A 15,075-nucleotide genomic window follows, 5' to 3' on the forward strand; every position below is an offset into this window, starting at 1 on the left:
TGATACTGTGTTGTCAAGTATTGTGAGAGGTGGAAGTATGGAAGGGTTTTTCCTAAAGTCTACCACCATTTCTACGGTTTTGAGTGTGTTCAGTTCCAGATTGTTTTGGTTGCACCACAAGGCTAGTCGTTCGACCTCTCGTCTATATGCGGATTTGTCATTGTCTCGAATGAGACCAATCACTGTTGTGTCATCTGCGAACTTCAGTAGCTTAACAATGTCTAGTCTTATGAAAAGAAGGACTAGGGGAGACATGAAGCAGTCTTCCAATATCTCAGGGGTTGCCACTATTCTCCAAAGCACCTGAAGGCAGGACAAGAAGCAATGGATGAAAACTAATCAAGGAGAGAAGCAACCTAGAACTAAGGAGAAATTTCCTGACAGAACAATTAATCAGTGGAACAACTTGCCTCCAGAAGTTGTGAATGGTCCAACACTGGAAATTTTTAAGAAGAGATTAGATAATCATTTGTTTGAACTGGTGTAGAGTTTCCTGCCTAAGCAGGGGGTTGGACTAGAAGACCTCCAAGGTCCCTTCCAACTCTGTTATTCTATTCTATTCTATTTGTATGGGGTTTTTTTTGTTTCTCTTAGACTTTAAAATTAAATATTGGTGGACAAATTAATCCTGCATCATGTAACCCTAAAATACTTAACAGTGTAAGTGATTCCAAGTTCTTCTGAATCACAAATGTCTGTTATTATTCTTTTCACATGCAGAAAGATTTTTCTTACTTCTCTTGGGTTAATTCTAATGAGACATATTTTCTGATGATTAACTTGCCTACTGGGTTCCCATGGAGAGACAGCAAGAGGTTATCAACTATCTTTTTTCAAATCCAAATTTTGATCAAGCACAGCCAAAGGACAATCTAAAATTACAGTCTTCATAGAAAGCTGTAAGTGAAGCCAGTCACTGACCTCCTGTGAAACGAAAAACTGCAAACATGAATTCATTGTAATAGAACTAAAGTTGGAGTGCTGGATATTAAGCTTGTTTAAATTATCTCCAGTAATCAGAAAGAGGGGGAAAATAGGGCATTTATTACCTCCCTCCCACAATAATCTCTTTAAAAATGTCAGTTGAATTATTTTTTAAAAAAATAATCTGGTTTAACCACTGCATCTCTGAAACTTTCTCACTTATAGGAAAAATGAACTAACCATCAAAATTTGAATTAACAGAATAACAGAAGAGCAAAGTTGGAAGGACCTTGGAGGTCTTCTAATCCAGGGGTCTCCAACCTTGGCAACTTTAAGCCTGGAGGACTTCAACTCCCAGAAATCCCCAGCCAGCTTTGCTTTCTGGGAGTTAACGTCCTCCAGGTTTAAAGTTGCCAAGGTTGCTGACCCCTATTCTAATCCAACCCCCTGCTCAAGCAAGATACTTTATACCACTCGTGCACTTGCGCGCTCATCGCCACATGTGTGGCAGAGGTGGTATTCAGCCAGTTTGGACCGGTTCGCCCAAAGTGATAGCGGAAATCACGGGTTGGTTCACCCACCCGCCCAGCTCTATGCTATCCTATTTAGGCACATTTTGGGGGCCAGTTGCATGCACGGAAGGCACCTGTGTGAGCAAAGTGCATGCGTGGAAGTCGGGACTCGTGCGGAAGGCAGGTGCGCATGTGAACCAGGCGCACACATGAACGAAGGGAGCAAGCGTGCATGCATGCGGCGAAATGGTAGTAACATAATCCGAAACCCCCCGCTGATGTATGGACTAAGGGTGGTTTGGACTGAAGACTGCTCTACACCATTTCAGACAAATGACTGTCCAGTCTCTTCTTGAAAACTTCCAGCAATGGAGCACCCACAACTAATCCGCTGATTAATTGTTCTCACTGTCAGGAAATTTCTCCTTTGTTCTAGATTGGATTTCTCTTCCATCCTTCCATCCTTCCATCCTAAGAATGGACCTTCCATCCATTCCAAAAACACTGAGCTTGTCGATCAGAAAGGTCGGCAGTTCGGCGGTTCGAAACCCTAGTACAGGTCTCCTGCATAAGCAGGGGGTTGGACTAGATGACCTCCAAGGTCCCTTCCAATTCCGTTTCCGTTACCTTCTTATTCTGCCTCAAGTGTTTTGGTGAATAAGTCAACTCTTCTCTGTAACAGCCCCTAAAATATTGGAAGATTGCTATCATGGGACTCCTAGTCCTTCTCTTCGTTAGATTAGATATACTCAGTTTTTAAACAGTTCATCATTTGTTTTAGCCTTCACTCCCTTAATCATCTTTGTTGCTCTTTTCTGCCCTCTGTTTTAAACTCTCAATGTCTATTTTTAGTGACCAAAACTGGTCTTTCTGAAATATTCTTGGTGGTTTGGATTCATTATTCATTCCATCATTATTAGGTTTTTTTTTTGTTGTTGTTAGTTGCGAAGTTGTGTCCGACCCATCGTGACCCCATGGACAAAGTTCCTCCAGGCCTTCCTGTCCTCTACCATCCTCTGGAGTCCATCTAAGCTCACACCTACTGCTTCAGTGACTCCATCCAGCCACCTCGTTCTTTGTCATCCCCTTCTTCTTTTGCCCTCAATCTTTCCCAGCATCAGGCTCTTCTCCAGTGAGTCCTTCCTTCTCATTAGCTGGCCAAATTATTTGAGTTTCATCTTCAGGATCTGGCCTTCTAAAGAGCAGTCATGGTTGATCTCTAGGACTGACCAGTTTGATCACCTTGCAGTCCAAGGGACTCGCAGGAGTCTTTTCCAGCACCACAGTTCAAAGGCCTCAATTCTTTGGTGCTCAGCCTTTCATATGGTCCACATTATTAGTTTTACTCTATAATAAAATGATGAACACTGTATGAATTGCATATGTGTTCGAGGGAGAAGTGGGCGCAGATGGGGTGCATCATATGGATGCAAAAGGATGTTGAGCCTGCAAAGCTACTACACTGAAAGCAAAACCCACAGAATTGATTTCTTCTAATTGATTATTCTTTTATGTTTGAACACACTAAAGCAATTCTCCTGAATGAGAATGCAGTCTTCCTGAACTGACTGGGGTTGGGTTAGTTTAAGTGCTTAAGGAGGTGTGACGTTCTATTTTTTTTTTTTAATGTAGCTGTTGCTTAACAACCATCAGGCTTTTTAAAGCAAAGCCTGTTGTGTCTTGTTTTATTTTAATGACAGAGTACCAGTTTCTTTTAATGCTGCATTATAGTCATCTTATTCTAACTTCACACAGAGACGCATTCAATTTATGCATAGTACTGAATCATCTAAAAAGCTAATTGGCTCTTGAATGTTAAACAATAAATAGATTAACAAGATTTTCTTCATTTTTCTACCATTGATTGCCTTGAAATTGTATTAGGAATCTAATACAAGGAAGGAAGGAAGGAAGGAAGGAAGGAAGGAAGGAAGGAAGGAAGGAAGGAAGGAAGGAAGGAAGGAAGGAAGGAAGGAAGGAAGGAAGGAACATTTTGCCTTTCTGGATTACAAGCTGAATTTAAATAGTTACTGAATGCAAGGTTATGAAAAAGTGAACAATTAAACATGAACAATCATAAGGTTTCCATCTATTTGTTTATATTGTTGGAAGAAATGTCCATCTGAGTTCAGTTCCAAGTGGAGAAAAAAACACTGGGTTCATGGAAGTTGCTTGGAAAGAAGGTTTAACGGTGGACAGGACCACATGGTTTTGAGGTCCTGGGCAACAAGGGGAAGAGATGCTGAGAGTCCCTGGGTTTTATACCCTTTCTGGCTCTGAACTTCCGGGGGCACAGGAAAAGTATCCTGATTGGTTGCTGTCAGAGGTCATAGGTTTTAGGTTGTTGTGTTTGGTTGAATCTTGCTGGGTGATGATGTAATGAAGGGGCTTTGGGCAATTCCTACTTTGGCTCTGCCTGAACGAGGTAGATCTTTTGAATACACTGGTCCAGGCCTTAATGGCCCATTGACTGGGAGGTGGGGGGCGCTGAGTACCTACCTTCCTTTTAGGGGAAATATTCTGCCTTTTTAATATTTCCCAAAATATCTCATTTTCCTAGGAGAGGGGTGGGTGCTAACTTCCTACAATATGTACAAAGCTTATTGTCATCTGTTTCTGAGGGGAAAGGGAAGAGAAATGTGTAAAAAAGAGGGGAAAAGGAAAGAAAAGGCACTGATTTCCGACTTCCTTTGGTGCAATGGAATAAGATAATAACATCAAACCTCAACTTTTTTACTTTTACGTAATAGTATAAACTAGCCATTTCTCTAACAACAAATCTATATAATTGGTAAACATCCAAAATCAAAGTTTTTATATATTTTTTCCACCTCAAGCCTGAAGTCCAGAAGCGGCTGCCAAGGAGAAACAAAACTAATTGTGTCCTGTCCCACTCCTCCTCCGACGGCCGGGTCGGGGAAGTCCGTATCAAGCGTGGCTGCAAAGCCTCTGCAGCTTTGCCAAAGTTCTGTCAGAGTTCTCAGGGCAGGCAGGAGACCAGAATGTGACTTCAGCAATCCAAGTTAGACTTTGCCTGACTCAAAGAATGCCAGAAAGCAGATCCTTTATATAGGCCATGGGGTGTGGCTCCATGACTCAGCACTTATCCAGGCCTGCCCCTCCCTTCCTTTTGCTGATTCTCCATTCTCCGGAAGCGTGGATCTATCCATTGCATCGTTTCGTCCCCAGCTGCCGGTAATCCCAGCTCGTGGCTGGCTTCAGGCGCACATGCTATCGGAGGGAGGTTTGTTTGCTCGGTTTGTCTGGGCATGGTGCCAGGGCTGGGGGCTGGAGGTATGTCAGGACATTCTTCTGTACTATCAGTCTCTGGCTGAGATAGCAGGAGATGAGAGGGGCCCGGCTGCGGCGGGGGAGGGGGAACGAGCGAGGCACAACAAATTGTGTTTTTTTTCCTTTAATCCAAGCAGTCAGTTTAGCCCAGGGGTAAGCAACCCGTAGCTCTGGAGCCGCATGTGGCTCTTTCATCCCACTGCTGCGGCCCCCTGTCACTCAAAATATGAGTCACAACCGCCAATGAGTGACACGTGCTGGCACGCGATTTATTGAGCTTTTCGACTCCCAGTAGGCCAACCATAGCTAAATCCAAAAAAAGAAAAGTTTTAAAAGAAAACAGAACATTTAAGTCAACTACATCTGCTAGTTTTGTGGCCGCTCAGGAAATAGTCAGGCACGGGAAGGGTTTTGTGGCTCCCGGTGTTTTCTTTGGAAAACGGGTCCAAATGGCTCTTTGAGTGTTTAAGGTTGCCAACGCTTGGTTTAGCCATCTCTGCTAACTCCATCAACTTTGCAGCCATTCGTCCATTGTGGGAATCAAAGTGTCCTTCCGTTTTTGTGCATAGAATATTCTTACTGCCATCAGCATATATAACATCAAAGTTCCAGTTTTTCCCCCTAAGTCTTTTTCTATTAAACCCAAAGGAAAAAATTTCTGGATTTATCTTTATATTCACTTTGAGAACCTTCTGTATTAAGATGTGAATCCTACTCCAATATTTCTTTGCTTTGTCGCATGTCCACCAAAAGTGACAAAAAGTCCCTTCTTTACTTTCGCATTTCCAACGTTCATTTGAAATACCTTTATACATTCTTGACAGCTTGTCTGGTGTTAAATACCAGCAATAAATCATCTTATAAACTTTTTCTGTTAAATTGTTATTTAATGTCAATATTAAACCTTTCGTCCACATATTCTCCCATTGTTCAAGCATTGCTTTTATATCCAAAGTTCCTTGCTCACTGAATCATGCAATGTGTAACATATTCATGATTGAGGACTACATATAAATCACAATTCTCCTTTGTCTTAGTTCTTAATTTTTTTAAAAAACTGATCTTTGGAAAGCCTCACAAAAGCTAAATGTTTCCTTTGTGCCCTCCAACTTGTAAACAAGGAGTGTGTGTCACAATATTTTGTGTTGCTAATAGATAGACCCTTTTGGACTCATAACTCAGGTCTGCTCAGTCTGGAACTCAGCTCTGAATGTTTGTCTTTAATAATAATAACAACAACAACAACAACAACAACAACAACAACAACAACAACAGAGTTGGAAGGGACCTTGGAGGCCTTCTAGTCCAACCCCCTGCCCAGGCAGGAAACCCTACACCATCTCAGACAGATGGTTATCCAACATTTTCTTAAAAATTTCCAGTGTTGGAGCATTTACAACTTCTGCAGGCAAGTCGTTCCACTTATTAATTGTTCTAACTGTCAGGAAATTTCTCCTTAGTTCTAAGTTGCTTCTTTCCTTGATCAGTTTCCACCCATTGCTTTTTGTTCTACCCTTAGATACTTTGGAGAACAGCCCGACTCCCTCTTCTTTGTTGCAACCCCTGAGATATTGGAACACTGCTATCATGTCTCCCCTAGTCCTTCTTTTTATTGAACTAGACATACCCAGTTCCTGCAATCGTTCTTCATATGTTTTAGTCTCCAGTCCCCTAATCATCTTTGTTGCTCTTCTCTGCACTCTTTCTAGAGTCTCAACGTCTTTTTTACATTGTGGCGACCAAAACTGAATGCAATATTCCAAGTGTGGCCTTACCAAAGCATTATAAAGTGGTATTAACACTTCACATGATCTTGATTCGATCCCTCTGTTTATGCAGCCCAGAACTGTGTTGGCTTCTTTAGCAGCTGCTGCACACTGCTGGCTCATATCTAAATGGTTGTCCACTAGGACTCCAAGATCCCTCTCACAGTTACTACTATTGAGCAAGGTACCACATATATGGTACCTGTGCATTTTGTTTTTTGGCCTAAATGTAGAACCTTACTTTTGTCACTGTTGAATTTCATTTTGTTAGATAGTGTCCAATGTTCAAGTCTTTCAAGATATTTCTGTATCTTGAGCCTATCTTCTGGAGCGTTGGCTATTCATGCCAGCTTGGTGTCATCTGCAAATTTGATGAGTTCCCCATCTATCCCCTCGTCCAAGTCATTGATGAAGATGTTGAAGAGTACTGGGCCTAAAACAGAGCCTTGGGGTACTCCAGTGCATACTTCCCTCCATGTGGATGTAGTTCCGTTGAGGACTACACGTTGAGTGCGGTTGGTCAGCCAGTTATGAATCCATCTGGTGGTGGTGCTGTCTAACCCACATTTTTCCACTTTATCTAGTAGCAGGTTATGGTCTACTTTATCAAATGCTTTACTGAAGTCCAAGTAAATTATATCGACAGCATTCCTCTGGTCCACTAATATTGTCACTTTGTCAAAGAATGCAATAAGATTAGTCTGGCATGATCTGTTTTTGACAAACCCATGTTGGCTTTTGGTTATTACTTTGTTTGCTTCTAGGTGTTCAGTGATTCGTTGATTATCTTTTCCAGAATCTTTCCTGGTATTGAGGTTAGGCTGATAGGTCTGTAGTTTCCTGGATCTGCGTTTTTTTTCTTTTTTGAAGATGGGAACTACATCAGCTCTTTTCCAGTCCTCTGGCAGTTCCCCTGTGCTCCAGGATCTTTGAAAGATATAGTTCAGTGGTTCTGAGATCACGTCTGCCAGTTCCTTCAGAACCTTGGGGTGTAATCCATCCGGTCCTGGTGATTTGAACTCGTCTAGGGTAGACAGGTGTTCACTTACCATTTTCTTCCCTATTTTAACTTGTGTTCCTAATCTGTTTTTTGTGGTGCTGTTTTTGATAGGTTGGATTGTTTTTTCCTTTTGTGTAAAGACAGATGCAAAAAATGAGTTAAGTAGATCTGCTTTCTCCCTGTTGCTTGTCACCTTCTTGCCACTTTCTCCCAGCAATGGGCCAATTGTTTCCTTGACTTTTTTCTTGTTTTTAACATGTTGGAAGAAGCTTTTTTTGTTATTTTTTACTTTTGTCGCTAGCCTTTGTTCATTGTGAGCCTTAGCTTTCCTCACTTCATCTTTACAGGCTTGGGCTATTTGCTGATATTCTTGTTTGGTTCTCTTTTTCTTGGATCTCTAGAAAGTACACAGTGATCATTTCAACTTCAAATACTGCAACTGCAACTAATAAGTTTTACAGAATGTTTAGTATGCAATGATGTTTTCAGCTTACAGACCGTTCATCTTCATGACAAACTTGTCAACTCATGGAGGTTGAGGGCACATCTGTATTGTTGTTTTCTTGCTCTAGAACAATTCAGCACATTGTTACAAAGGTGGGTAGGATGGAGTTATAGACGGTGAGTAAAATGCAGGTAATCTCTCAAAGTGTTGTGGTCCGCCGGCTGCCTGTAGAGCTGGCAGCAGAGTCGGACAGTGAGGAGGCTGGGGAGGAACATGGGCCAGTCCTGGAGTCTGGGGAAGGCTTGGATGAGGGCTCTGCATTGGGGGCAGAGATGGGGCCAGGGCCATCTGGGAGTTATCTGCTGACTCCAGAGCCTCCAGAGTCTGATGTCAGCGAGGCAAAGGAACAAGGGGAGCCTGTTCCCAGTGTGTGCATGTGCAGAGCTGCCAGAAGAACAGTTAAGACAAAAGGGGCGACTTAGGAGTAAGGCTTGGAGATGATTGGTGCCTCCCATAAGACATAAAGGAGGAGCAAAGGCTCAGGAAGCAACTTTGTTCATGCTGGTCAGTTTAAATTCTGAAGGTCCATTTTGACTCTGTGCTCCATGTGGCCTTGCAAAGCTAACTGCCAATTAGATCTTTGGCAGCGTCAAGGGAGATAAAGCTGGGTGCTTATTAGCCTTATCCCGAAGGACTGTGGCAGACTTCTGTCGGACTCTTTACAAACTATTTGTGACTCATCACGGGCTGGGAATGAACAGAATTCACAGCCATTGAAATAAAAAGAGGGTTTTGGGGGCATAATTGTGTGCTTTTTTACTGTCTCAGGAAGCCTAGGTAAGAACACAAAGGTGCTTTTTTCAAAACAAAACTGGACTATGTTTTCTTTTCTTTTGAAGAAGAAGATGATTCACTTCTCATCGAAGAAGTTTCATCAATTCATCATTGAGACAACCATGACCTGGATGACTGAGAATCTCCATAGACATTCATTCAGGTAACTCACAATCTGAAGCAAAAACTTCCATGGCTGTGGTCTACTAAGAGAAAGAGAGAGAGAGAGAGAGTTCGGGAACTACACTCAGACTCTTCATGCAGATGGTCCCAAGCTCAGTCCAGATCAAAGGATCCACCACAATCTGGAGACATCCAGTCAGAGAACTCAATAATGAACTAACTGATAAAGAACCTCTTCCGGTAAAGGGATGTCCTACTTTCCTAAGTGTCTTCTAACCAACCTTTCCTCACAACGACCACTTATTCCACCAATCATTTATTTTCTGTATCAACTTTCAAGTAATTCAAACACACACACACTCACTCACACACACACACACACACACACACACACACACGTTGTATAGTTCCATATAATTATAAGCTTGGTACCCTAAAAAAAAAAGTGTGTGTTTTTGTTGTAGAGTTCAATATGGACCAGTGGTGAAATGTAAAATTTGTTACTACCGGTTCTGTGGGTGTGGCTTGGTGGTGGTGGTGGGTAATGTAACTGGGTGGGCATGGCCAACTTTTTTTTTTACTTTTAAAAGTATTTTTTCTACAACCTCTTCGGCTTTTAAAAATGCTTTTAAAAGGCTCTGAGGATCCCAGCTGAGTTGCCTGATCGTCAGAGGCTTTTTTTTTCTTTTAAAGGCAAAAAAAATGCTTTTAAAAGAAAAAAAAGCCTCTTACGATCAGGCAACTCAGCTGGGATCCTCAGAGCCTTTTAAAAGCATTTTTTACAACCTCTTTGGCCAAAGAGGTTGTAGAAAAAAATGGTTTTTAAAGGCTCTGACGATCCCAGCTGAGCCGGGCAATCATCAGAGCTTTTTTTTAACTTTTAAAAGCCTTTTTTCAGCCGAAGAAAAAATGCTTTTAAAAGTAAAAAAAAAAGCCACTGATGATTGTGCGGCCCAGCTGGGCATGGGAGGCGGGGACAAGGATTTTTGCTACCGGTTCTCCGAAGTTCAGAACCGGGAGCATTTCACCCCTGATATGTACCATATATGGATTGTTATCTACAGTAATTTCAGAAGTCTGTTTATGTAGGGCATTATTGCTCCTGAAGTTGCACTCCCAAAAGAAAGGGATTTATAAAATGCAGAAACAAACAATGAAACTCAGTGATAGTTAAAGCAGAAGTAAAACCACCACTAACTGTTCATAAATAAAATGAAAGAACTGCCAAGCAAAGACAAGTTTAAAAAAGCAGCTGTCTTAACGAGAACATTTTTTTTCAACACAGAATTAAGCCACTGCACATGGGACATCCAGCAATAACACGCTGCATAATGTATATCTAAACACTTTGTAATTGCACATTATCTTGTACATGGAGAAATAATACGTTCCACACTTATCTGCACCAGATAGATTGTGGTGTTCTTTATGCAGTTGGTTCTTAACAGGAATGTGAAGCAGCTCAAAGCATCCCTTGCTGGAGATAAATGAATCAATCTATTTCCGCCTTGAGTCAATTTTTGCATATGTTAATGCAATTTTTACATTACTTTACTAGAAAATACTTAATATTTTTGCATCACCCCATTCACCAATGGATACAGCCTGAAATATAACTGCAATTAATTCCATATATATTCATCCAGGGTCAATGCATAACATCATGCGACAAGTCAAAAGATTGGCACTGAAAAGATCATCTTTTTTTAAAAAAATTAAAAAATAAAGCCAGATTGTGATTCTTTTTTCTAGAAAAAAAATCATGGTTTCTATTGGTGCATGGTTGACCTGAGGAGACCACAGTAGCTGACAAAAGCTTGTGCCTTTAAATAAAACGTGTTAGTCAGAAAGGGTGCTACCAAACTCCTGATTTTTGTCACAAAATAAACGTATCTGTTGACAATGATTGTAATATAAAATACAAAAAATAAATTGCTGCTTTTTAAATGTGAAGGACATGAATTTGGTATTTCACTTAGAAATTTAGCCACAAAAGGGATTGAGGCTCTGCGTGCATCTATTTAAAAGCAGATGTTAATTCACTCAGCCCTCAAGTTCATAACACTTCATAACAATAGTTTAGAAAACTGTTTACACTGAGCAGTGTTTTTCAAATTTGGCAACGTTCAGATGTGTGGAGTCTGGCAGCTTGAAGTCTACACTTCTTAAAGTTGCCAAGATTACGAAAAATTGCTCTAGAACCGTGATGGCAAACCTATAGCATGTGTGCCTGAAATGGCACCCGGAGCCATGTTGCCAGGCACGTGCGGCATCGCCCGTTCCTCTTCCGGGTTTCTGGCGCACATGAAGCACAATATGATCAGCTGGCCTTTGTGCGTGTGGCAGTGTTGGAAACCAGTCTTCCATTTTCAGCTGATCGGCATGTGATCAGCTGATCGGCGTGTGCATGCATGGTAGTAACCAGAAGACTTGCTGGTCGGCATGCATGCGTGCGCCAGAAACTGGAAGTCCCTTATCTGGCATGCGCATGCCCCCTGGGCAGCTCCTCCTCCTGGTTGTGGCCCTGATGAGCGTGCACGCGTGAAGTGCTCCCTTTTCAGCACTCGGTGCCGAAAAGGTTCACCATCACTGCTCTAGAAGGTCGAGAAGACTGATCCAGTTCCAGGCACTGCATTTTAGGCATTGATAAATGCCTGCGTGTCTGGAGGCATATCTAGTTTAGTGAGAAGAAGGACTAGAGGTGACATGATAGCAGTATTCCAATATTTGAGGATCTGCCACAAAGAAGGGGGGGGGGAGGTCAACCTATTCTCCAAACCACCTGAAGGCAGGACAAGAAACAACTTATGGAAACTAATCAAGGAGAGAAGCAATCTGGAAGTAAGGAGAAACTTCTTAATAGCGAGAACAATCGATCAATGGAATGGTTTGCCTTCAGAAGTTGTGGGTGCTCCATCACTGGAGGCTTTTAAGAAGAGGTGGAATAGCCACTTGTCTAATATAGGGAAGGGGTGTCAAATTCGATTTGATTGATGGCCTCTTCAGGTTTCTGTTTGACCTGGGGGGGGGGGCGTGAGGGGCATGGCTAGGGTGGGCATGGCCAGCTTGATACCACTTCTGTCAAGGGTGCCTGTGGGGGCCCAAGCAGTCTGCTAGCAAAACAGCCTCCTGCAACCCTTTGCCAGCAAAAACAGAGCTTGGAAGGGCCGCACATGGCCGTCGTGAGCTTCGTTTTTGCTGGCAGAGGCACTGCAGGCCAGTCCTTCACTATTTCCAGGTTGGCCCCACAGGCCAAATCTAAGCACCCTGTGGGCCGGATCCAGCCCACAGGCCTTGAGTTCGACACCCCTGGTATAGGGCCTCCTGCTTGAACTGGGGGTTGGACTGCAAGACCTTCACAGTCCATTCCAACTCCATTATCCTGTTGTTATGGACAAATGAGCAAGCAAGATGATAAGGAAAGAAAATCTTATGAGGAATGGCTGGAGTTAGTAGGTATGCTTAACCTTGGGAAGAGAAGACTGCATGAACCCTTTCTTCAAGTGCCTGAAGAGCTGCCATTCAGGGGACAGAGCAGAATTGTCCTGAATTTTTCCACAAAACAGGGAAAGAATTATGACTAACGCATAACCTTACCTGATAAAACTCGGACTTCTGCTTCATTTCCAGTTCTTGAACTAGCGGGATTTTTGGCAAGGCATCTATAGATCCCACTGTCCCCTACTTGAATCCGACTGATTTGTAAAGATCCAGAAGGCAAAATGGCTACTCGAGAGTCACCAGGATTCAGAAGTAGGTCTTCTTGGTTCCTCTGCCAGTGGACGGTAGGCATAGGTTCACCAACCACTTCGCACTTTAATAAAATCGTGTCACCTGCAAATGCTGTAACGGAATCTGTCTGGGACAGAAACCTCAGTGGACCTGCAGAAAGGAAAAGATAATTGAAATTAAGGAAGACTATAAATCTAAAAGATGCACATATATACACAAATGCACATCTTATCTATTTATTAAATTTATATGCCACCCATTTCACCCATGACATACCATATTTTTCGGAGGATAAGATGCACCTTTTCCACTCAAAAAAGAGAGTGAAAATCCAGGTGCATCTTATACTCTGAATGTAGCCCCGTCCAGCTTCTAAACGGAGGTTTCAGAGGCTGAAAAAAGCCCCAAACGGAGCTTAGAAAAAAAGCCCCAAACGGAGCTTTAAAACAAAAGCCCTAAACGAAGCATAGGAAAAAAGCCCCAAACGGAGCTTCAGAAAAGAAGCTCCCAGACAGAGCTTCAGAGACTTTTTTTCTGAAGCTGTTTCAGAGGCTTTCAGAGGCAGAAAAAAAAAGCAAAAAAAAAAAAAAGCAAGGCACAGAGCTCACAATCAAGGAAGCTCTTGCTAAAATTCACCTCTGGGAACAGCTGATTGGGGGTATTCCGGGAGGCCAATCCACCTGCCAATCAGCTTTTTTCTTATTTTCCTCCCCAAAACCTAAGGGGTGTCTTATACTCCTGTGCGTCTTATACTCTGAAAAATACGGTAGTTTTGGAGAGCTTACAACTTGATAAAAAAATATTATAAAACAATATTTTTCTATTTGTTGCTTTGGCAAATTTAGTTAATTGCCTTCTGGTAGAAGAAGAAAAGACACAATCAGTGGGAGAGAGTAAAGAGAGAAATTAGCCTGGAATCATTATGTTGCCACAAACAATCCAGGTCCAGCCTATCTTGAATTCCGTTAACTCCTATCCAGCACCAATTTAGTGCTGACCAAGAGTTGACTAAATTCTTCTATACAATCATGAGCAATAAATCAGTTTAACTGGAATTTAATGGGTATGATCCTGATTTTTCATACCTGAAACTTCCAAGCGGACATGATTTTCACATATTAGTATAGTAATATTCAGCCTTTCAAGCAATGAGATTTTGTGATAATGCCATTCCTCAAGATATAATTCAGCTAAAAACAATTTAAAGTCCTAGATTAAAACCAGATCATTTATTTTGTGTGATATATTTTCTCAACATTGAGTGACTATCGAACTAGAGGTGGTGAATCGATTAATAGGAGATCCCAGCTCCCCACACATATATTCTGCTTCTTTCCTTCCTTACTTTTAGTTACAATCTATACTTTCATTATGACCTTATTGTGATTTCCTAAGTGTGTGTGTGTGTGTGTGTGTGTGGTTTTATTTTGAGGTTGTAAGCTGCCGAAAGTTGTCTTGCAACAATATAGGAAGCAAGCAAATTTAATAAATAAAATAATCATCCCAAAACAACTGGAGCACCACTTGAACATCACTGGCATTGACAAATTCACCATCAGTCAATTGCAGTCTGAGGCTTACTCAGAATAGTTTACCTCCTGCAACGATACCTCTAACACCATAAAACATCAACATCTGCCCATCACAAATCCTTGGGAAAAGCTCAATAAGCACACAGAAATGCAACATCCGATCTGAACATCTGACTGACTGTGTGACAAATCATCATCATAATAATCAGGGGAAAAAATCAGACCACAGCAATACAAATTATCCAAGATGATTCTGATAAATGTTCTTCATATTATTATTATTATTATTGAGTCTGTCATCTGCACTTCTATAACTGTCTGGTTTGGTTCTGCAACCCAACAAGACAGACACAGACTTCAGAGGATAACTAGAACTGCAGAAAAAACAATGGCTACCAACCTGCTTTCCATTGAGGATCTTTATACTGCACGAGTCAAAAAGAGGGCTGTGAAAATATTTACAGACCCCTCACATCCTGGACATAAACCGTTTTAACTCCTAGCCTCAAAACGATGCTATAGAGCACTGCACACCAGAACAAATAGACACAAGAACAGTTCTTTCCCGAAGGCCATCACTCTGCTAAACAAATAATTCCCTCAACCCTGTCAAACTATTTACTAAATCTGCACTACTATTAATCTTCTCATCGTTCCCATCACCCATCTCCTTCCACTTATGATTGTAACTTTGTTGCTTGTATCCTTATGATTTATATTGATATTGTTTCCTGATTCCTTATTTGTACCCTATGACTATTGTTACGTGTTGTATCATTAAGTGTTAAATTTGTACCCTATGATTATCGTTAAGTGTTGTAAGACCTTGATGATGGCATCTTTTCTTTTATGTACACTGAGAGCATATGCACCAATACAAATTCCTAGTGTGTCCAATCACACTTGGCCAATAAAA

The 15,075-nt window shown here is 41.6% G+C and overlaps 1 protein-coding gene across 1 annotated transcript in view; it reads right to left on the reverse strand.

Moving 5' to 3' along the window:
• Positions 1-15,075, reverse strand: part of DCC (DCC netrin 1 receptor) — a 926,782-nt gene that overhangs the window by 741,458 nt on the left and 170,249 nt on the right. The window contains exon 3 of the mRNA XM_058168106.1: positions 12,493-12,777. Coding sequence (XP_058024089.1) covers positions 12,493-12,777 — 285 coding nt within the window. The remainder of the gene's footprint in view (positions 1-12,492; positions 12,778-15,075) is intronic.

Source organism: Ahaetulla prasina, chromosome 2 (assembly GCF_028640845.1).
Source record: "Ahaetulla prasina isolate Xishuangbanna chromosome 2, ASM2864084v1, whole genome shotgun sequence".
NCBI lineage: Eukaryota > Metazoa > Chordata > Lepidosauria > Squamata > Colubridae > Ahaetulla > Ahaetulla prasina.